At 55.0% G+C, this 24173-nt stretch overlaps 1 protein-coding gene across 1 annotated transcript; it reads right to left on the bottom strand.

Annotated features, from left to right (window-relative positions):
* Positions 1–342: 342 nt before the first annotated feature.
* PIP4K2B (phosphatidylinositol-5-phosphate 4-kinase type 2 beta) lies at positions 343–23303 on the bottom strand. Its single transcript, XM_066981883.1, is given in 11 exon segments — positions 343–5202; positions 6017–6120; positions 6493–6751; positions 7066–7179; positions 8509–8547; positions 8944–9090; positions 9860–10012; positions 13691–13787; positions 15111–15208; positions 23093–23248; positions 23250–23303. Coding segments are annotated over 11 exon segments (1287 nt in total). The 5' UTR covers positions 23289–23303; the 3' UTR covers positions 343–5121.
* Between the last annotated feature and the right edge of the window lie 870 nt (positions 23304–24173).

The raw sequence follows: 24173 nt of genomic DNA, 5'->3' as shown, positions 1-24173 counted from the left end.
CCGAAGGAGCTTGGGTTTCACATAGTAGAATTTATCTTTCTCTCTAAGCCACCTATACTGATCTTTCCAGGTACACCTACATGTGGCTGAGCTTCAGCTGCACCCTAGGGAGTCAGCAGCATCTCCTTCAAGGCAGTGTGAGCTTTTCCTGTTAGCTCTAATTTGTTCTCATATCCAGTACTTGGTAAAATTAGTTTTTACTTAGGAGCCCCAGTTTACAGGCATGTATAAACAGACTTTTCCAGCTGTGGTTAATACAGGACTTAAAATGAGCACATACCTCATGGAGTAACAGCTGATCATTAGAACACTCTTAAACAGGACAACAACGAGGAACAGATGTACACAAAGTTTTAATTTTATTTTTCTCTGGTTGGAGACTCATCTTGTAACATGCATGCATTTCAAAACAGTAACAGTGTCTCAAACTGCTCCTAGCAAACAGACAAGCACAGAGGACTTAAAATTCCTATTTAAAAAACAGCAGTGAAAAAAACCTAGAATGCATTTTTTTTAAACTTAATTTATTCACATTTTTTTCAGTTGCACTGATTAGCCCTGCCCACCCTTGTAACCTGTGTGTAATACACTCACTTGACACAACTCCATCCAGCTGCACTTAGCATTGTGCAGCTAAACAAAGACCAGCACAAGTTCTGAGTGGTGAAAACTGAAACCACTAAAAATGATGGATGACCAGAAGTTGGTTCCCCACGCTTTGCCATTGCTATTACACAAGAATTCATTTCAAAGAGCAAGGAAAATCAGTAGTGGCTAATACGGATACTGGAGAATGGCTCTGCAGAAGTAGGGGAAGGTGACAGGCAAACCTGAAATGGGGCATTAAGACACGGCTGGGGAGAAGATAGCCGTTTTGTTTTTGGAGCGTAGTATTACAATGATCTGTCTCAGCTCGGTTACGCCGTGTTGCAAACCACGTTTTAGTACACACACTGACTTCTGGAAGGTTTGTACCACCTCAGGGTTGAACACTTTTGACCTCTGTGCAGCTTGAAGGGAGGCGTCTATGAAGACTGCATAGTAGTCACAGGACTGGGAGGCAGCTGTTGAGAGCGAGCCACAACCCCTACACCGAACACGGCCCGTAACTACCATACGGCCTCACTTTGTGCCTTTAACTGGGCTGAAAGGAGAGACCCCATCAAAGGTCCCACTGGAAGTAGCTGGGGCTCTGGAGGGGAAAGCAGGGCTTTTCTCCCAGACAACAAGGAAATAACGTCTGAAGTGGTGCAGTGGTCTTGCTGGTTACGATAAAGCAATTTAAAACTAGGGTGCTCAGATGTGGGAGAACAGCCTCGTTTACACAGGAAATCAGGAGACACCTACCGCCCCAGAAGTTTTCCTTGTGAGGAATTTCATGATCGTGGCTATTACAATTAAAAACCGATCAATCAGAGACTGTCCATGAGCCAAGAGGGAAGGGTTCCCCTGCTCCTCGTGATGAGAAGTGAACTCTGCTGACACTGGTTACATATTGCAAATGCCAGGCCCTCTCCCTGGCACTGACACAAAGGATGGGTGCTGCCTGCTATCTCCAGAACATGGGCTTCCTATTAAAGGGTGACCCAGTGTTCTCAAGTGGTTTTTATTGCACTAAAGGTGCAGAACAGCACTCTAACTGTGACCGCACTCTGCCTTCTCCCTCTCCCACTCTTCTTTATGCCCTAGGAGCTATCTCAGCGGGGAAGAGGCAAGCTCTGGATTCAAAGCAGTTTGTAGTTCTTAAATTTTGACGTTTTTGGCCCACGTTCGCAAAGAGAGAGACCCCCAGTACAGGCAGGACGATGGATCGAGCAGCTCCCTTCTGACACAAACTCACCCTGCCGTCAGGCACTGGAGTCACTCTGCCCACTAAGGTTTTCTTCCTTTTTGAACCTCCAGCTGACCAAAGAATTGCACTGCAATTTCTTGAGAAATCCTGCACTACGCCTGGGATCAGAGCGATCTGCCTACCTACAGCAACTCTTTCAGCCGAGGGTGGTTTTCAGTCAAATGCACTTCAGTGTAAAGTGTTCCGCAGGGTACATGCTACAGACAGAAATATCTACATTCAGCAAACTAGAACTAAATTCACACCAGAAACAGACAACAAACTAGCACAAGCAGTTGTAAAACCAGAATTGAAAGGGCTGGGTTTTCTTTTTAAATACTTGAGTTAAAAAAGTGACCTAAAACAAGATTAAAAAACAAAACAACAACAACGAAAAAAAGAAAAGAAAAAGTCCCTTTTAAAAACAAATCAAATATTTGCAGCTTCACCTCTTATTCTGGTAATAAAAATACTGTCTAGAAACAAAAATTAGCATTTTTAACATAATGCTACCTCTCAAAATGTAAACAATATACAAAATGCTTACGTTAAACAAAGTTACATACCTGGGTAATACATCATTAAGTGAGAAAATTGCATTTAATTACTTTAATACACACAGTATGGCAACTCGACAGAAGTGGCAGAATTGGGGAAGTGCTAAAGTGAATAGAGTTCACGGGGCTTTTTTGTATCACTTGAGCCAGAGACATCCAATTCAGTTCTAGGAGTTTGTTCAGAGTGGAGTAAGAAGAGCAGTTAGCTGCTCTTAAGCCCTTGGGATCATGAGTTCTGTACAGACTGCTGCAGGAATTAACTGCATCTTAATTTCATTCCTGTTTACGAACTTCAGTGAATGAAATCGTTGCTCCTAGCTACACAAGCTCCATTCTTCTACCGTCTCTGGGTTGCTTGGTTTTTTAGTGTCTCATCGTAGGATGTCTGCAGTTCACTGATTTCCCTCTCTCTCCTCCCCCCCTTTCTTCTTCCTTTTTAATACATGATTTAAGGATACACAGTTTAAAAAGTACAAGCTAGTTTCCCAAAAGGAGAACAGCAAACTTACCAGGCCAAAGTTGCAGATTCAATGCGGATTTTTAAAACTGTCAAGAATAAAAAGTGATTGGTATTTAATTTCCAATTGATAGTAAATGTAAGTGCTTATTTCTAAGAGAAAAGGAACCAATATAATGCCCACAAAACTAAGCTGACAATACCCTCTAAGTCCTCCCTTTTCAAGGTGTTCTCATACCTGCACTTGTTTTGTGGCTTTTGCAGCTAGGCACCTTAAGACACGAGACTCACCGGCCTCTCGGACAACGGTGCGTTAGCCCCCCACGTCACCCCAAACAGGGACTGGACTACAGAGGCAGAAGAAATTTGTCCCACATCAAAGGGAATGACCCACGAATGAATAAAGATGTATATCCCATTATGACTCCCAATATTCACGTCTGACTTCCTTAACGCCCTACTTACAGTGCACTCTCATGGGCTGACACTTTAGCCCCCTTTTGTCCCCTTCAAAGCTGAGACCTGCGGCATTCACATCGCGAACGTGGGTACGGACACAAAAACCCAGGCCCACATTCAGAATCCAGACCAGAGCTAGCATTAGTCTAGGGAAATTACCAGGATGTGATGAGCACCAGTTATCTCTCAAAAGGACCAAGTTCCACACAGCAAACTGTTGCACGCGTTACAGCACAGGACAGACATTCAAAAGAGCTTATTCCCGAAACAAAGGCATATGTGAAAACAGTTTCAAGGCAGATAAGCAACATGTTTCAACTGCAAGAGTTTGGTTCAAAACACTAAATCCTGCTTAAAAAGAAAAAGAAGATTAAAAAAAGAACCAAAAGATCTGTAACTGTTGTGCAGCGGAGCTAACAAAACCCAAAGCAAGTCGGACAAGCTTGGCTGTGAAAAATATTACAAGCGTTCTGGAGACAAAACAGGACGTTATTCACGCAGATCAGTCCCAGTCTGGGAGGGGGAAAGGATGGGGGGGGAGAATCTGGCGCAAGTGTTCGAATATTTCCACTCCTTGACTGTCGCTCTAGAGAGGGGCATGGAGCAAAGAGTAAAAACGATTACAGCTCAAGTCCTGAGTCCTCTTGAGCAGCGGAACTTGCTCCAGTCACAGCTCCCAGCACTCCCCACGGGTAGCGAGTCCAATTCCTTCGTGTGCAAGTCACATTGCCATCTCAAAAATAAACCAACCAGGCAAAGAACCTCTGTCAGGAAACAAATTCAAGTACCTGTTGCAGATCGGGTGAGTAAGGAAGACTGAACATTAGCTAGATTAACACTGGCAGAACTGCAATGTGAAGCTATATCTAAGAGACATGGCAATTCCTGACTGAGGTGCAAGAGGGAAATGTTCCAGATAGTCAAATACTATCCCAAACCTACAGGTACAAAACACATTTTTCTTCTTCTTTCACAAACTCTTCGTAGCTGGCCAATTTAAAGCACGATGGCTCTGAGCACATTATCATCTGAGGTTGTGCAATGTCTCTACTACTTCTCACATTGTTATTTTAAGTTCCAGGAGTTACACCTTTTTAAGCGATCATCTTTGGTAGATGTTCATTTCCCTCATCTTTCTTGTAAATCAAGTGCAGTTACAAAAAAAAAAAAAAAAAAGGTTTTGTTACTTAAATTAACCAAAAAATATAAAGTGTCCCAGTCTGAATTTACCTAAAGTTCAGCGACTCCTCCTTATCAGAGTAATATTTTCCGTCCTCGAAATGGTGAGCTATTTTCCTTCCAATTCCTACCAAGAGGGAAATAAAAGGGCTCGTACATCTTTCTGTTAAAGACAGTCCAATAATAATAATAATTAAAAAAAAAAAAAAGTAGTAGTTTGTGGAATCAGGCACTGCTTCACTCTCACTGGATGTGATCTAGAGCGACCCTTTCATACAGTGCCACATGTCATATCCCTACGGGAGTCTCTTGATCAGAGAGGAGAAAACATCATTACAAAGAGCAGTGCTGAAACAATGCACTTTTCTCGTTTTAAAAAGCCCTCGAATCTACGTCTGGGCACTTCTGTAACAAAAACCCACTTTTCCACCTGGGTCAAGTGGACTGTTGGAGGGTGCACCTAGAATTAGTTTTCTCTTAAGTCACACAGTGCCACACACTCACTCTTGCTCACACGCGCACAAACACACACACACACCCCACAAGCTGCTACAGTGTCTGTTTTAGTGTCACAGGCTGCGTTCTCTGGTTGGAAGTAGCCCCTCTTCTCTTCATTTTTCGCTGAAGGCTGAAGATGACTATGTCAGGATATTGGACATAAATTCGTTGAAGCGTTTAGAGTACTGCTCGGGGTTCACGGTGGAGATCTCTGCCCCAGCCTGCAAGGCAGAGAGGAGACAAGTCAGAACACCCTCCTCGGGAGGCAAACCCTGCCGCACTGCAAAGCTGGGGGACGGTGGACAGCAGGAGTGATCACGTCAACATGGCCTGGCTCTGCTGGGAAAGACCCACAGAAGAACCTGCAAGTTCTAGGAAAAAACAGGTCTAGAGAGATCCCCAAGGAACCTGATTTTAGCTCCGTCTGGATCCTCTGCAGTCCACTGAGTCAAAGCACTGGAGTTGTTCTTTTACGGTTTAGAAGAGGAAGAGCATGAAAAACTCCACGTCCCACTAAACAGGGATTTTTGAGCCCCTTTGGGAAGTTCGAAGTTGATGCCAGGGAACAGGACTGGCCCCAGGAAGGGGCAGGGCGCTGCGTCTCCCTGCAGCCAGTCCACCCCTGCTCTGTGAGGCCGCTGGGTCCACACCAGGGAACCTGAGCACCTCCCAGACCAGGTCATCTCCCAGGCATTGCATTACCCAGGTGAAGGGCAGGCAGAAAGGGATCATTAAGACCACCAGGAGCAGATCAGAGAATGCAGCGAGGCACACCAGTGACTGCATGATAATTACTTGTTCTGCTCCAGGAAGGAACAGGGAACCTCAGGTCTTGCTATCCACCAACCAGAGGGAAAGCCTTCCAAGACAGTCTGAGGAGACAGTGAAGGAACAGCTGTTCCTGGACACGGGATCACCAGAGGATTTCCATACTGGTAGAAAATCAGCGTCAAAAGGCATCACTCACGCACACAGGCATGCAGGCAAAGCAGAAGCCCCAAAGCCCATCCTCCCTGCAGGCGGCAGGCTGCTTACCCCATGTTTCACCGTTTTGGCAGCGTGTGCAGCTTTCTTCTTCGCATCGTATGGCGTAAGAATGTCTATAATGGCCATGAAGTACACTTCCTTCTTGGGGGCACCTAGCGAGGCAAGAGAGTTGCTAGCACACCCTGAGCTGTGAGCAAAGCCCGGCTGCACCCCCCTCCTTAAGAAATACACGGCAGGTCTGTGTCAGTGCAACCAGCAGAGAAAGCAAGGCAGCTGGAGGCTGTAGAAGGGCAAAGAAATGACTGGAAACGGCACACCAGAGACCCCCACACTCTCTGAACACTTAACTGCCCTCCAAGCATCACTTCCAACCTTTCAAACTCACACCATCTACAACACTCCAACACTTGGCAGGCTCCCTGCCTCTCTGCGGACAGCCCTTCACTCCATTTAGCTCAGCCAGACCAGAGGACACCTCCTCTGCCCTCCAGACCCGCTTCGGGGCAATATTCCACGATACTCACTTTCGTGACTTTTCATGGCATAGACGTCCACAGAAGGATCGAACTCTCCAGGCCCAAAGAAGCGAGGGTAGTTGAGGAGATTGCCAGGGCTGTCAGGGGGCGTGCCGTAGGAGGAAATGGGGTTGCCTCCAAGACCATCGTTCTCGCACTCCTCATCCTCTGCCCGATCCTCCACTTCCATCTCTTCCTGCTCTGCTCGGTCAACATCATGGATCCCGACCAGCAGGCTGTAGTCCATAATCTTCAGCTGAGCTAAAAACTGGGAGAAAGAGATGAGTGGGGAGAAGAAAAAAAAAGAGTATCCATGTGGGATCAGAAATCCTCAGTCCGACCCTCCCAATATCTCCCTAAGGAAGTGCGGCAGTGAAAGCTAAACCCTTATTAGACTCCACGGAATCTACACAGGCACTCATGTGCCCTCTGCCACCAGCACAATCCTGACTGCGTTTGTCTGGCTGGTGCAGGAGCGACCTGCTTCTCAGCCACTGCTGGACCGCTTGGGCCAGAGGCCACAGCGACGACCCAGGTATGGGAGGCACACTCGGAGTAAAAGCCGTCCCCAGGAAACTTTACCTCCACGTCCCGCTTCAGCTTTTCAAGGAAGTTCTTTTTACTCTCCTCTCCAACGTGCAGCTTCTGACCCTCGTTCAAGAAGTCGTTGTCCTTGAACGTTGGCAGATCCTTGGCCTGCAACAAAAAGCCCGTGTCAAACTCTCCACACCCTCACTCCTCGGAGGAAGGCAGGTACGCCGATCCTTCAGCGATGTGCTGATGTTGCTCAGGGACCGAGTGTGGGGTGGCACCAGAATATCTCTTGCCTATCTGTAAGGCCTCATCCTGTCCACTAAGTATGAAAAATGCAAGAGGCAGAGCACAGCGTTTGCCAATGAATCCACGTGCTGAGCCGTACCTCAGGGGAGGTGAAGGGAGACAGAGAGCAACTCAGCTTTAAAGACTGCCAGGAAGATGTGCTGCAGGCTGAAAGCTTGACAGCTGGGCTCTAGCCAGAGACGATCCAACCGGCTCCCAGAATAGAAAAGAAATGCGTTTTGTTGTTTTCTGATGGGGGGATGAAAAAAAAAATGCTTCTTTCCCTAAAGACTTGAGGAAAAAATTAAAACCACCATGTTTTGAGGAATTTGTTTGCAACAGGCCCCAGGGAGTTCTCAAGGATATAGAATACACAACCCCTTGTGCAACTGGGAATTAAATTATTTTGTTCTTAGAATGATATATGAGTGCGCGGTGGCTTTATATAGATCTAATATGAATAGTCTGAGACAAACTGCATAAGCAGAAAAAGCCAGAGACTAAACAGCCAGTGAGCCAGGGGTACTTGGGCACCATGCAGCTGTGCCTTGATGCCAGAGCTTTTGGCATAAGAGGGACTTCCTTTGCTTATGACAGTGACTAATTTTGGGGCAAACTGAAACGGGCTTACTCTATGGTCTCAAGCCTGCAAAGCCCATGTGCATGTGCAAATCAAACAAAAAAGTAGCACCAGGACTTTTCATGTCAGTGTCAGAGCCAAAGTTTTCAGGGGCAGGATTCTTAGCTGTAGGTTCCCCTTAACAGCACCAGAAACCAATTTCACAAACATGGTGAGATATGCCAAGAATCTGAGAAGAGCTGCTCTGGTTTATAAAAGCAGCTGCTGGAAAAGCTAACTGCTGACCTGGCTCAGTTTGATACACTCGAGGGTGTTATCAAGAACTCCTTCCATACAGACACCACTGCACTTACGTGGGTTTTGGTACTTGGGGGGTTGTCTCACAACAAGCTCCCCTCCCACCCCGGGTAGTGTCAACATAACGGAGCAGGGCAGCACCAGGTCTGCACCATCTCTGCCTAAGCAGTTCCTGGGTACAGCCTGGAAGGTGGGACGCAAACAGGGTACCGCTCAGGGCCCATTTAACTTCCCCTGCTCAGTGCCCCTTGGGAGGAGGGAAGTCAGTGGGATCCCACCTGCTTCCAAAGACCAGGAGGAAGGAAAGGCTGGTCGGGGACAGTCCATACCTTCTCCTTATCGCTCGCTTCCCTGGATACTGTTGAGCCCTAGCAAAAGAATAAAGAGGTCATTGTTGCACTGTGTTATATTCCTGAGGAATTTATTGACACCATTTAAGTCCTTTGTGCAGGTTAAAAAAAAAAAAAAAAAAAATCAAACCACCAACCAAACAAAAAACACACCCCCTCAACAATATTTAAAAACCAGTACCAAATCCCTTTTCATGCCTGAGACGGACTTGCAGACCTCCCTGGTGTAGCACAGGCTGCTTGGAATGGGGGAATTGAATGATACTTGAGTCTTAAGTGGAGCCCTAGCCAGAGACCCCAAAACCTGAACAAAAAGCAAAGCCCTGGACCTCCTCTAGCAGGTGTTACAAAGACCAGCTCTCGCCCTCCCAGAAAAGGAGCCCTCCTTTCCACGACTGCCATCCAAACGCTCACCTTCAGGTCGTATTTCCGATGCACAGTCAGCCTGTGACTAAACACGTTTCTGGTAACCACCATGTAGGTTTCCACTCCATCCACGGTGAGCCGGTACATGCCAAGGAACTGGGGCAGGAGGGTGTTCCCATGGCACTCCACTATGAACTGGAGGGGTGCGGGGAAGGGGAGGGCAGAGAAGGACAGCACTGTCAGACGGAGCCCATCCCCGACAGGACACGAGCTCAGCAAGAAGGGGACAGGGAAGCCTCTGGTTCCAGCCATCTGACACTGATGTGAAAGGAAAGGAGGCTTGCAAACGGCTCCTGGCACCTCAAAAAAGGCAAGTTAGGGCATTGTAAGATGCTTCCAGCCCTGAACTGAGACAGAGCATCTCGCCGCGTGCGTGTCCAGCCTGCTGTAACAAGCTCCGTGTGTATTTCTGTAACCTGCTCACAGCACGGCAGGTCTGTTGTTGGCACTGGCTAATATCACTTCTTGGGGTTACGCAAATGTATCTGAAAGTAAGGAGCAGATGGACCGGCAGATAACGTGGGCCAGGGTAGAATGTTTCCAGTTGTGCCACTTGCCTCCTCTTCCCTGCTGCAAGAAACTGTCTCCTCCCCAGTCCCTTCGGAAAGGCTAACCCAAAGCACTGAGTTCGGAGCACGTTTACAGGTCTCAGGTAACAGCAGCCCATCATTCACTGATGGAAGGGACAGGGTGAGCTGCGAAGGACTCAGAGCTGTGAAGCAGCAGGCGGCCGTGCCCTAGTTGGCTCTCAGGTGCTAAGGAACACCGCTTTCTTCTGCAGAAGCTGTTCGCAAGCTCTGCCAGGCTGCTCACTGCGCATCCGAGCTCCAGTTCTCCAGCTAATCCCAAGCCGCTCCCCGAGCCGTTCGCCACCTCCCCTCCCAGGGTTCCAGACTCACCATACCTGATGGTACTTCTTTAAGATGTTGTGCATCTCCGCTACGTCCTCGCTTGACACCGCCTTAATGACAAACCTCCTGTCGTAGGTGGTGAGGAACCGGGCCCCGCAGCGGCCCTGGCTGTCGCTGTTCACCGGGGCGCTTCGCGTCACCGAGTTCTGAGGGAACCAGGACAAAAACGTGAGGAGGAGAGGCAGGAGCTGCCACCCCCCCGGAGAAGAAAAAAGAGCAGCCTCAGAAAGCAGGTGAGACACGGGTGACCAGGACCAGCTCCACAGCCCGGCTCTGGAAGAACACCAGCCCAGGGACTCGATGCTCCACCTTCGGAGCCGTGGCAGCGTCCCAGCCAAGCTCCCGAGCACACTCACAAACCAGCTGTGACTTAATAAGCAAGCATCTTCGAGAGCTCAGGTCTGCTGAGGTTAAAGCCCGCTTGACTCATTTAGAAGTCCGAACGTGGAGTTTAGAGCTTTCACCTAGGCCTTCAGTTTGTTAACGTTTTACTCCAACACCTGGCACGCACTTCTGAAGATTATTATTATTATTTTTTAACAAATTGGTTTTTAAGAAGGCAGTATCAAAACTTCTTGGGATTTCCTCCCGGAAAACTAACAACTGTCAGAATATTTCTAAGGTTTAAGTAAAACCAGAACAAAATGAACGAAAATGGCCTGTCTCCCTTCCCACCCAAAAGCAGCGCCTAAGCTGGCAAAAGTCTCCTTGTTCAGGAACTCCTCACAGGTCATTCTGAAACCAAAAGCCAGTTATTCTTACAATCGGATGGAAAGGATTGTGAGTATAAATAGCCCGGCCGTTCTTCCAACAACCAGCAGCATCTGTCTTTACATCCCTGTCTCCACCCTTAGCAACGAAACACCGCAGCTTCTTTTTGTACTTGCAGCACAACTGGAAAATCCCAAGCAAACTGCAGAGCTGCTGCCTGCTTCCTTCCCCGAGCCACGCCACCACTCTTTGTTCTCATCCCACCCCGATGCCTCTGCCCAGGCGGGAGGACTTTCTGCGAGCCTCCTCCTCCTGTTAGAGCACTTCGCACCTTCCAGGCTAACCTGAGCAGGTCGCCCGGGCTCCGCTGCCACGTCTCAAAAACTGCCTTGCAACTGCACCGCCCCAGTTACCTGCGTGTGTTCAGAAGCCATTTTGTCAGCCCCCAGTACAGGCTCAAGCTGGTATTTCCTTGCCACTGGTGCAGCTGGGGCCAGCTGTGCTCCGAGGCACAGCGGCACTGACGTCTCAATCACGGTCTTTAGCTCGAGGTGATGTCTTTCGGGATCTCAGGGCTGGCAGCGCAGCTCGTGATGTATTTTTTAGCTACCAGTTACACTGCTCTCGCCTCCCCTTAGCTGTCTGAGGAGCAGACGGCAGAGGGAGCCTGCTCTTCTGCAGACGCAGACACGCAGGCGAGCAGAGCCTGCTGCGACCGAGGGATTTACCATGTCACGCTGCAAGCGAGCCGAGAGGTTTCCTTTCAGAATGAAGCATTTAAAGCTTTTAAAACTTTAATGAAGCAGGGGAAAAACTCTACTCCTGCCAACGGCTTTAGAAGCTGTCAGGAAAATAAAGGCAAACAAAAAACCCTCACTTCTTGCTGACATTTGCAAATGAGTCCGTGCTACACAGTTTAATCACCCCTCACCTCAAAACCACAGAGCGTTTCTGGTAGAGGAGATGGGAAGCAGAAATTGTGACCACATATGGACATTACCAAACTCCCAGCCCTTAGGTTTACTTCATTCCCTTCCTGTCATTTCCACCTCCTCCAGAGCCGGAGTGTTATATTTAGCATCCTGGCTCAATTCCCACTGCATTTTACCCACCTGAATTTAGCTCAATAAATGTTTTCTGCTTTCTGTTCTAACTAGACACTTTTAAACAGCCGAACGGCTCTACCCGAGATGGAAGAAGCAATCCTTCAGCGCAACAAGTGAGGTGTAAAGGACAGGCCAGGTAATAGGAACCAAGGGGACTGGGGGTGCTCCTACGGACGTTACTTCCTACGGTTTTGACCATTTCTTAAAACACAAAATAAAAAAAATGTCTAAAATATACCGTAGCAGATGGACCGGAAGAAAAAATAATTAGGAGCTGATCACTTCACTGCATGCGAGAAGTTCATTAAAGGGTACGGAGGAAGGCAGCACGAAGCAATGCCCCGGCCCAGCCAGCCCCAGGGGCAGGGTGCTGCTGGCCCCGCGGCCCCCCCGAGAGCCCCACAGCCCGGCGTTGACTCCTGCCAACACACCGGGAGGCAACGGGACCCATTCCCCTGGCGAAACGCCACCGCTGCCCAGAGAAAGGGCCTGGGGGGACGAGGGGGAAAGGAGAATGAATAATCCTACCGGCAGGCGGGCCGGCACCCAGAGCGGGGCTGCCACGGGCAGCAGCCAGCATTTACTGCTCCTCCTGGGGATGGCCAGCCCCTTGCGGAAGAAAAACGAAGCAAACCATCAGTTCTGCACCAAAAAGGCGTCTTGCAGAGCAAACACCCTCGGTGCGCCCAGCTCCAGCACGACGGGGCAGGCAGCAGAGGACGGTCCCCAGCAGCCAGCAGAGAGGCAACTCTGAGACACAGAAAAAGAAGCAAAAAGCCCCAGGCACCGATGGCAGTGTCCTCGGAGGCTGTCCCTTCTCACAGAGGGACCCGAGAGCTCTCCCCTGGGTCTGGGAACAGGGCAGAAGAAGGGATGCAGGTGCTACGCATCTGCTCCTCGTGCCATGAGACCAGAAACCAGACTGGGGACATCCCGTTCCTCACTAGCACAACAAGCCACGCTGCTGGGCTAAGCGAACCCATCTCTTCGTTCCGTTAAGCTCAGAAGAGGAGCTGATCAGCAATAACCTAGACATGGGGAGAATTCTGACAGTCGTGGGGAAGTTGCGCACACGCACGTGGGCTCACCTACTACCAGAAAGAAGCAGCTCGGTGAGATTTGCAGGAGTAACCCCGCTCCCATCTCCTCTCTCCCACAGCGCAGCGTGGCCGGGCTCGTATGAGAAGTAAAGAAGGGAAGGAGCACGAAGCTTGCAGCCCTCACCCCCTGCTATCTGCTGCTCTGCGCTGGCAGATCCCACCGAGCGTTTTGGTTCAAGCCCTCGACCAGTCGGTGCTGGCGCAATGCCCGCCTTTATCAACGGCAGCCGAGTGCCAAAGATAACGGGTTTAATTACCCAGCACTCGGCCGGCTAAAGGCCACGCAGCTATCAAAGCCACCCTCTTACTGCCCCGCTGGCTTTTCCCTCATTTAAGTGGCCTCTAACCAGCGGGCTGCTGCACAGCCTCCCGCGTGTGTGAGACTACGAGCTGCGCGCCGAAGGGCGGCCCTGCTGTAAGAGCTTCAACATCTTTCACTGGATTTAAGCCCAGCTGTACCAACACAAGGAAATGTCTCCTCTCCAAGGCAAGCCGGAGCCCCCGGCCTTGGCGGACGTGTCCCCACGCAGCAGCCACCTGGATAAACCCAATTCAGCAGCACACGCTTAGTTAAAGCAGCACCCAAATCTGCCAAAACATGACAGGCGGATCTGGATCGTTGTTACCCCCAGCTCCTGCCTGTCTGCAGCAAGCTGCTGCCTCCTGTTGTATGCCCACCCTGTGAGCTCTCTGGAGCAGGGATCACCTTTTCGTTCTGCGACTGCCCACTGCTTGACACAGCAAGGTCTCATCCACTGCTGGGGGCCAGCGGTAAAACCATTCAAACCGTGATCATAAGCCCATAAAAACTGACCACAAAGAATGTCGGTACTGTGTTCTCTCCCCCAGCTTTGTTATTCTGTCCAGGAGAAAGGATTCAGGAGGGCAGGGAGAGAAGGGAAGGTACCTGGTAGTCTTGATCGTCAATCCCAAATCTTTCCCGGAGGTTTCGGAACACCAGCGGGCAGTACTCCTTAAATTTAAAGCGACTCGGCAAGTTTTCCCTAGGGCAAAGCAGAACAGATATCCTTGTGAAATGATCAGCTGGTGAAATCAGGCTCGATTCGCCTCCCTCTACATCACCCACCCCGGATATCCAAGCCCCCTCCTGCCCACGAGGGCCCCGTCCTGCAGATGTTTGCCCCTGGTAGGGCAGCTTGTTTTTTCGGATGCCTACAGAAGTCATCTGGTACAGGAATGCTTGCAGGATCCTTGACTTAGAGGCTCTGTGGACGAGGACGTCTGCCTTACGGAACAACCCCTCCTGTCACAAGCGCAGGTCTGACAGAATAATTTCCCCTTCCTCCTCCTCTGTCGCTTTGCTCCGTTCGGTAACACGGCTGCCCCCTGCAACACGCTGCTGCTGTTTAAGATGAAAAGCTGGAGGAAAAGGGGCGTGGGGGGGGGGGGGCTCTGATTTCAGACGGGATCAGATCACCGGTGCGTCAAAAGAAAGGTCGGCGTGAGCCAAACCTCGCCCAGAACACAGGGGAGAGGCTGACTCGGCTCCAGCCTGGCACGCTGCAGAGCACTGCGACCAGCCCAGCGCTATCCCTGTCCCTCGCTGCCCAGCACAGCACCGAGGGCAGCGTGTGCTGCTCCCTGGAGCTGGGGGACATCACCGGGGCTCCCTCCCACGGCTCTTCCTCTGCCCCGTGTTAAGCAGAGGACGGTCCTGCCCGGGCACAGCGGGAGGTTTTGTCTGCTCCTCCTCCACGAGAATCCTTTGGGCCAAAGCTTGGGAAAATAAAACCTAGGTAAAGAGGGGAAGAGCAGCTACTGCAGATTGCTGGTGCCAGAGACAAACTTTTGAACCACGCTCCCGCTCTCTAAAGCTGATCCACGTGAAATTTGGTGAAAAGGAAGCACCAGTCAGGGAGCACTGCGGACCTGCACACGGAGCCAGGGTGAACACGGCTCTCGGCACCAGTCACAGCCATGGTTTTAAAACGGTTTCCAAAAGCTGATCTCTTGGGAAAAGGAGAAGGGGCTGACTCCACACAAGCCCCAGGGGGCCAGGGGCACAACGCAGCATCACGGCTGTCACCTGTGAACAGCCTCAAAGAGACAAGGATCCCGGCAGGCCATGGGGAGCAACTCCTGCCCTGTCCTCAAAGCGCAGACACGAAGCCACAAGGCAGCACCTCGGTGGCAGATGCCCCCCTCCCACGTCCCCGTGTCCCGCTGCGTGGTCTTGGCAGGACACAGCCAGCCCAGATCCTCTTGGCATTAGAGCAGGGAACAAACCAAAAGGCCTCCACCGCACCAGCTGCCCCTACTAAGGCAAAGAGCTTTAGTTACAAATAAGGTGTGGAGCTCACGCTTACTTGTTAAATAGATGATTGTCCACCTTAATCTTACTGTAGGCTTTGAAGTCGTCGGGCATTAACATGACAGGGACGGGAACGTTGCTGAGTTCATTGATCTAAAAGAGAAAGGAAAAGCAGACTCAAAACCCAAATTCCACCGCCCTGCAGTTACCATCCATGGATTCACGGGACGCCAGCTACCCCAGGAGCTGGTTTTAATGGGATATAACCCATCAGGCTTTCAGAGCAGCTTGCTGTGCTGAAGCAGCCTGGAGAACACTGGTTACAAGCCACAGAAACATCTCGTTCAATCGATCACGGGGCGAGTGCTCCCCCAGCCAGCCTCGGCTCTTTCATCTGATCGCCCAGGATCCAGCTTAGAATCGAGACAAACCTACAGACCAAGAAACAGCAGGTTTCACGTTTTAAATAAATCGCCTTCGCCTTTATTTAGGGAGCGTTGCGTCAGCCCACTTCTGGACTAGCTCTCGGTGTTACAAACCACGGACGGCCGAAACCTCCAGCGCGACCAGCCGGAACAACGAGCGGGCAGCTCGGGCGCAGCGCCGCGCAGCCCCCCTGCGGGTGCCGTTTCTCTGTTTGCTGCCTCTCGTTGCTCTTATCCCACCTTCTCCGGAGGGATGAGTCACTCCCCTAGCTGGTTTTTGCTCCTCAGGCATGTGCGGCAGCCACAGGGATGGAGGGGAGCGGAAGAACGAATGCTCAGCTACGATTGTACGGGCGGGCTCACGCTGCAGCACCCCGCAGCCACCGCCGAGGACGGTGCTGGGCTGCCCTGCCCCAGGCAGCGCCCTGACAAGGAGGTGCCAGCGCTCGAGAGCAGGCAGTGCTGGAGAGCAGCTGGGTTCTGCTCTGGGTTCTGCAGCTGGGTTCTGCTCCCAGCGCCCAAAGCCCAGCAGGCCGAGCGACCCCCAGCACGCCCGGACAGCGCGTGGCATCGTCCTGCCGCCCGGGGACAGGGTCCAGGCTGCCAGCCTAGGGACACGGAGCCCAGTGCTGGGGCTCCCTGCACGCACAAACAGCCCAGAGATGCCGCCACGTCTCCACCGAGGAGCTGGAGACGAAAGGAGGCAGGAGGAGAGCATCCCGCAGCGGGATCCGTGGCACAGTTGGGCTCCGCGAGGGGCACGGCGGCGCTGGCTGCGGAGCTGTGCCGCGAGCTGTCCAGCACAGGAGCACGCCCTGACGAGGCGGGTATTCTTCACATCCTCTCCCCGTCGTTACCGACGAAAAAACCGGACCAGATTTAACAAACGTCAGGCTGGAAAGACACGCGCGCGCTGCAAAGAGAAACGACGCCTATTTTCAGAGGCTGCCATCCCACACAACAGATAAGCGGAAAGGAAAGCGGCTGCCGCTCTGCCAGGAGCCACGCCGGTGCTCTCTAAAGCCCTGCCCAGTATTTACTTTAGAGCAGCACCGAGGAGCATTAAGCACTCCCATGAAGTGCTTCGGGACGTATGGGGAATGCCGCGCTAGGGAACGAATAAATCACGTCACACGCCTCCGTCGGCTGTGATCACAGCGGAGCAGGAGGCCAAAACCCCCCGGCTTCAGCCACGTCCTGCACCGAGCGGCCCCTTGGGCTACAGCGAGAGGAGAGGAGAGGCAACAGGACCGGGGGAGGCTCCCAAACCCCGGGGTCCAGGTCCCAGCCACTGCAGGCAGCGCCTCGGCGAGCCCCTTGCTGTGACTTTCCCGCTGGCAGAAAGGGGAAGAGAAAACAGCTAATTCCGCGCCGAGCAAGAGGTGCTGCCTCCAGCCGCTAATTATTGCTGTCTAACGGGAGGGGAAGCCCGACAGCGCCGAGACACGCCTGCTCTCAGCCCTCTTCCCGGCGGTGCTGAGGCACAAACAAGCCATTAGCAGCCTGTTCCAGGGTGGAGGGAGGGTGCTGACGGCTGAGAGGGAACAGCAATTTCGAGATTTTCTCCTCCCTGCCAGAAACGCAGACACGGGCGTTAGCAAAGTGAGATGTCAAGGCGTCTCCGGGTGTCCTCGTTTCTGCCAAAGCAGAAACCTCAAAGCAAACGCTGTACCTGTTGCGCGTCTCCTGACTGGCAGAAACGGTGCGCCAAGCTGCCTCGCCTCGCTTAAAAGCGGTCCGCACTCCTCCAGGATACGACAGCCAAAAAAATACCCCCACGGAAGCCTCTCCCCGCTTCCAGCTGCGTGCGGCAGAGCTTTCTGGATGCTTCGGGATTCTGGCTCTGCAGGACAGGGGGAAGGAAGGGATTTGTGCCACGAATCGCCGCCTCGCGGAGCTGCCGAGGAGCTGAACTGGCCGCCTGTGGTCCCAGCGCTCGCAGCAGCTCCTCCACCGCCGTCTGCGGGGTCCTGGTTCCTGACACCAGCCTGAGATAAAGCATGGCTTTGGGATCGATCGATTTATGTTTTAGCAAGAGGGATGTGCCCTGCGTGCTCCCACAACTCCGGTGCTTGATGCTTTTCTCAGGATCCCAAGGGAAGAGGAAGGAAAAGCCCCACACCGTGCCGTGGGTAGGGGAGATCTCAACCCCGCCTTCTCGCAGGGCGATCCCAAGGGTGGCAGGGCCTGGCCCCGCAGCAGCACTGAGCGACACACCAGGTCTTGCCCAAACCGAAGCAGAGAACGGCAGTGGCCAGCCCTGCTCCGCAGGGCTCCTCTCCTGTGCTTATCGCGGTGGAATCTGAGCAGCCTCCGGGAGCAACGTGACGAACGCCTGGCACATGTTTGCTCTCTCGCCTTCTCCCCAGGGAGAGGCGTGCAGCAGATTATATATAGCAGAGCGTGTCTCCGGGTATTTATGCTACAGGAGGCAAGGTCACAGCAAGGTGCCCAGCAGCGAGGTGCCCAGCACTCCCACGGCCCGACCCCGCTGTCTCCCCCAGGTGTATCCCATCCGTACCACGTTTGCCTGTACCTGGAGCTCCGGAGGTCTCCCCCGGGGCTGGCGCTGGCCACGAGGTGGGCAGAGGGATCTTGGGCTGGGTTCTTGGCTCTGGAAGAGGCAGCTGCTGGGAGCGGAGGGGCAGCGGCAGACAGCACCCGTCAGTCCCTCAGCATAGGCTCAGGTCGTCTTGAGAGGCACAGGAACAGGAGCGCAGGAGTTTCCCATTTCCCCGCTGGGCAGAAAGCACAGGCAACCTGACGGGGACCCAGCCCCGAGCTGACAGCACCGCCGAGAAGAGCATCTTGCCACTGCCACCCGCACTTTGCAGCAGCTCCCACAAAACCGATCCTGCCCCAGGTCACGGCACACAGGGCACCAGCCCAACGGCCTTGCAGGAAACTCAGGCACCCACCAGGCTCGCAGGGCCCCAGGGGATTTAAAACCAAGCCCCGTTTCAGACAAACCGGCCGGCATCCTCACCAGGCAACGGCACGGGTGCTGCAGGAGAGACGCTTCACGATGCTCGGCTGGTTTCACCATGCTCCGAGACCAAAGGACAGCCCCGTGCCCGGAGGTTGTCCCAGCACGGAGGAACAAGACAGCGGTGGCTCGGTGTCAGGACAGCCGGTCCCAGCCGCTGCTTTTATGCGGGGAAGGGCGACCAGGTGCCACCAGAGCGGGGACCACGGCTTGGGGCAAAGCAGCAGGCGAGGGAGGGAAGAGGAGACCCCCCCCCTTTCTCTCCTGAGCCTCAGTTCTCCCTCCTTGCCCCTTTGCCTGGCAGCAGAGGAACAGCAGTCAGCAGGACCCTGGGTTTATCTGCGGCTGATCGTTCGTCTCTGCCACCAAAGCCAATTCCTTCTTCAATAAAATACGCATCAATATTCCGTGTCATTCAGGGACAGCTGTCAGAACGAACGGGCCAGGCATAATTCTGTTTCAAAACCTGACTGGAGCCTCAAAGTGGCAATTACCATTAGTAAATTGATGGGAAAATGCGATTTGTTTACTAACAAGATCCAGATGATGGAGTGTGAGAGTCTCCTCTCTAGGATTCTTTACAACAGGAATTTGTGCAGGAAAATACAAATACTTTGTTCCTCTCGATGCCTTTCAGCCCGGCAGCCCCACGTACCTCCCGAACGCCCGTTAAACCTCACAGCACCCCGAGGAAGCAGGTAAGAGACGCGCAGCAAAAATCACTCCAACCAGCACGGAGACAAACCCACATCTGCAGCAAAACTTTGCAGCTGCTCAGCACAGAACAACCAGGCGATGGTTAGAGGGAAAAAAAAACACCGTTTTCCATGAATTAGAGCGTGATTAATCAGCATCCAGGCTAACAAACCCCCATGCAACGCTGTGGGAGAATGATTCTTGGAGTCAATAATTTCTATCAGCGCCCTGGGGACGCCGGCGTGCCTTGAGAGAGGAGAGCAGCCCCCGGCGACGGCGGAGCCTCCTCTTTGGGAGCGAAGTAGTCGGAGGCCCGCTGGCAAGCAGTCCCACGTCCTGACGGGGCCGCAGCACGGACAGGGCAGGCAGCACCGTGCCCCCGGGGGGAAAACGGGGCCGAGGAGCACAAAGCTTCAGCCACCTACCCACAGCCTGCAGCTCAGCCGGCACCCGAGCCCCGCGCTGCTAGCTGAGCTGCCCGGGAACAGCTCCTTTCCTCGGCGTTTCCCCCAAGGGAAGAAGCTCTCGGCATCCCTGTTTTAACAGAAGGTCCCGGGATGCGAAGGCTCACAACCTATTATCATTAACCTAATCAACAACCTAAATCATTAACACCGGCTACCATCGCCCCCCGCCGTACGCCGCGCTCTGCAGAGCTCCATCAGAGCCGCGGCAGGCAGCAAGTGCTGCAGAGGATGAGCGCCCGCCGCCTGCCCCGTGCCAGTCCCAATTTACAGGGCTTCACCGTTTGATACGTGGCAGATGCTGCCCTGGCTGGAATGAGCACGGCAACACCAGAAACAACGCTGCAGAGAAGGGAGAAGCGTGCTGCAAATCCCAATTTTGCTATTGCGCTCGAATGCTAACTAGCCGCGCTTTGTGCTGGCTGGCACCGCTCCTACGGGGCCGAGGAGATCGGCTGCTGCCTCGGCCAGCAATCCGAGCCTCTGGAGCGCAGGAGGCTGCCTCGGGCGAGATCCGCAGTGACAGCAGCGGAGATCTACCCCTTTTCAACAGAAACGGGAATTTTTTTACACCTGCCAGCATCCCTGGAGCTCCAGGGATGGCTTCCAGTTGCCGACCTGGCTCCTGGAGAAGCGTCGTCGCGCGCCGCAGGAACTCGCCCGCTCGTTCAAGGAGCAGAAACACAAGTCACCCCCCCCAGCAGCCCCCGAGCTCGCCGGGATGGCAGCGCCTTGCACAATCAGCACCTTCCACCCGTTTCTATGGTTTCCGGAGCATCACACCACGCCGCCGTGTTCGTTTTGCCGTTCGTTCGGTGCGAGATGGCTTCTCCCCTCCAGCCACCGCGGCTTCCCCCTCGCTGCCGGCGAGCTCCCACGTGCACGCACCCAGCCAGGGCACAGAGGAGGCGCGCGGAGCACGGCGCCGAGGAGCTGCGTCGCCTCTCCCAGTGCCATGACAACAGCAGGCACGAGCAGAGCTCCCAAGGAGCCATCTCCACGTTTGCCGGATTTTACACCGCTGGCTAGCGGCTCGCAGAAGACTCAGAAATCGAGGGCGAGCCTCCGGGACTCCGCTCCCTCCTCTCATCTGCAGGAGTCCGCGCAGAGTCCTCTCCCCTCCGTGGTTTTCTGGTTCGAAATTTGGCTGCTGGGCTGACGCCACCCACGTTTGGCCCTGTTTACGCCAGCCTCGGCCCCACCCCGGCTCCAATTGCTCTAAGTGTTGGCTGGGGACCACCAGGACAGCCAAGACCCGGCTCAATATTTGAACAGAACTGCTCGGAGTTGGTGTTCCAGAACCCAGCTCCTGTTCCTCGCTGCTCCAGATGCTCTCCAGACCCATCGCTGTATTCGCACCAGCTGCTGGTCAGCCTGTTCAAACACAAGGCAGGGCCGAACCGCTGCCAGACTCGGTTAATGGACCCAAGAGAATTTCCTCACTCAGCAGAGATGGTGGATTGCATAAAACGCTTGGTTGTTTGTTTGATTTGTCCATGAAAAAGTTCGTCCCAACTGCAACATTTCGGACAGCATCTTCCTGGCCGTGCCAACAGCGGCGCTTTCTGCTGCAGGGACCCCGAGGCAGGTCCCACAGCCCCGGGATCCACCCCGCCTTGAAAAACTGGGGTGCAGAAGCCAAACACCAAAGAAGCCCCCGTAAGATTTCTAACGACGTTCAAAGGCACTCCTGAAAACGCTCGCGAGCTGCCCAGACCCATCTGCTGGAAGAACATCAGCAATTCCGCTCCCTGGATAAGCGGGACACCGACATCTCACCCTGCTCCGCGCTCGGGAGGCGCAGCTGCTCGCGTGTTGAGCAAACACAAACGCTCCTGGCGCGCAGCCGGCTCCGCGGCACGGCCACGCCAGCTCCCAGCCCTTGCAGGCACCCCAAGGCTCACCCCAACGCAAGGCGAGAGCAGCGGCAGAGAGCTGGGGGAAAGCGAACGAGGAAGAGTCTGTTGGGAAACGCTGGGTGCCTGTCCAAGGGTGAGGAGGTCACGGCTGAAGTTTGCTAAACCCTTTCCCAGCCCCTCGGGGTACGGACCTCATTTCTGGCAGCAGTTTCTTCATAACAATCATCTGATGTATCTCGTTACTTCAGCGTTCAGACACGGCTATCAGCTTGCCTTCTTCCCCGTGCCCAAGCATTTCACGGCCAAGTGCTCCAAAAGTTACAGCGCCCTGATTCCGAGCCTAAAAAAGATGCCAGGACTCCCAGTACCAGGCAGCTACAAAAGAGACGGCTCGCTGCCACCACGCAACCACTGTCCCTAGGAGCCCACAAACGAAACCGGGAAGAATCTCGCCGATCTCCCCGTTTCTTCACGGCTCCTAATAGCATCACTGATCAAAGCCTGATTAATTCCATTACCCTGCTTCTCGGGCAAGGCTCTGAGCAGCAAGCACTTGGAACATCCTTTGAGGAAGACAATGCCGTGTTGAACTGCACTTGGAAGCCTTCACTCCGTTGTCACGCACGCTAGAAATAAAATTCTGTTCTTCTGAGAGCGTTATTTGTTTCTGCAAAGAATAAGCCCTGACCCCTTTCACTCTCTAGGAAACCTCTGTTAACGCAACAGGGAAATAGGTGTCTGAACCCGAGGGTGCGTCCACTTAAGGGATGAGGCTTCTGAACCCTTTGGCCACCTGAACCACCTCCCAGAGCAGCGTCCATCACCCGCATCCAGGACTGCGCAGAGGCAAGCTGCCCTTCCCGTGCGAGGTTTGTGCCTGCCCTCGCCGAGAGGGGAGAGGTTCCCAGAGCAGAACCTAAGGATGGGCTCAGGGACGAGCAGCGGAGGTGGGCCCGAGAGCGGAGCCTCCGCCGGCATTTCCACGGGAGCCACCGGACCGGTGCCGACAGCTCCTGGGGAAACTGAGGCCGAGCCCCGGGAGCGCACGGCCTCGGTTCTGGCAGCTGAAAGCCTGAAGTCGGAGGGAGGCGAGGGCGGACAAACGGTGCCCGAGCGTTTTAGGACGGAGCCGAGACACGTCACGCTCCCGTACCGCCGGCGGCGGGATCCTGGGGGACGCAACGGAGCCCCCAGCCCACGGCAGGGCCACGGGGGCCGCCCTGAGCGAGCGGGCCGGGGGCTGAGCGGGGGGGTGCGGAGCTGGGGGCGCTGGGGGACGGCCCTGGGGGCGCTGGGGGAGCCGGCAGGACACCGGCACCCTGCGGGAGGGGACGGCACCGGGCTGGGCAAGGAGGGGAGGCGCTGCGGAGGGGGATGCGGGGGGACAGGAGGGTGCCGGGGGGGCGGCGGGGCCGGGGGGGCCCGGAGGGACCGGGGGGGGGCCCGGAGGGACCGGGGGGGAGGGGGCCGAGGGAGCCCCCGGTGGGGGGGGGCAGGGACCGGGGCCGGCCCCACCGAGCGCCCCTCACGGGGTGGGCGCCCAGGGGCCGGGGGGAGCCCCGAGGGGGGGGGGAACCGGGGGGGGGGGGGGGTCCGGGGGCGCTCACCGTGTGGTTGGCCCCCCACATGAGGACGCTGAGCAGCGGCTCGGAGGCCCGGAACAGCTTCACCTTCTGGCACACGAAGTGCTTCTTCTTCGTCTTGGTCTTGCTGGCGCTCAGCGCCGAGCCCAGCGCCGAGCCGCCGCCGCCGCCGCCCCCCCCCCGCCGCCGCCGCCGAGCCCCCCGCGCAGTTCGAGGCCATGGCGGAGCCCCCGAGCCCCCGGCCGCGCCCCCCCCCCCCTACCAGCGCCTCCGCATGGTCCCGCCCGGCGCGGCGCCTCCCCCCCCCCCCGCCCGCAGTGGTACCGCCCGCCCCTGTCAAGCCCCGGCGCCGGCCTGGCCCCTCGGCTTCCCCCACCCCCCCTCTCTCCGCCGCGGTGGTTCCGTCCCCGCCTACCCCGTCCCGTCCCCCCCGCCCCCCCCTCCGGCTGCCCCCGCAGTGGTTCGTTCCGCCGCGCCCGGCTGAGCCCGAGCGGCGCCGCGCTGAGGGGGAGCCAAGATGGCGGAGGGGAGGGGGCGGGGCCGGGCGGGGCCATGGCTGAGGAGCGGGGGGGGGGGGGGATAAGGGGGGTGCTTAAGGGGCGGCGGCGCGGAGCCGGTCACCGGTTAGCCCCGGGCCGAGCGGAGCAGAACGCAGCGGACCGGAGCGGAGCGGGGCTGGGCTGCGGCGGGCTGCCTGCCGAGGAGCCGCTGGAGGAGAAAGGACGCGTAGACCAAGGCCGGCCCCCCCCCCCCCCTCCCTGAGGTGGTCTCGCCCAGCTGGCGTGACGTCCCCGCCCGGGCCACGCCCCCCCTCGCGGGGATGGACCAATCAGCAGCGAGGCGCCTGGAATTATGAATGGGCCGCCGGCGACGTCACGGGACGCTGCGAAAAGGCGCCCCCGGTGTTGCCCCGCGCCGCCGTACGGCCCCGGCCCCCCCCCAGCGGCACGAGAAGGGGCTCGGCAGGAACGGCTCCGGCAGGAAGGGCTCGGCAGGAACGGTTCTATTTAACACGCAGTTCTTTGGTGCCGCGCACCCACACCTCGCCCGCACCCACCCCGAGCCCCCCGTGCGGCGCCAGCTCCGCTCCTCGCCGTTCCCTCCG

The sequence above is a fragment of the Anser cygnoides genome, chromosome 22 (genome assembly GCF_040182565.1).
Source record: "Anser cygnoides isolate HZ-2024a breed goose chromosome 22, Taihu_goose_T2T_genome, whole genome shotgun sequence".
Classification (NCBI taxonomy): Eukaryota; Metazoa; Chordata; class Aves; order Anseriformes; family Anatidae; genus Anser; species Anser cygnoides.
The sequence above is the reverse complement of the archived record's forward strand: the minus strand, read 5'-3'. Positions and strand labels throughout refer to the sequence as shown.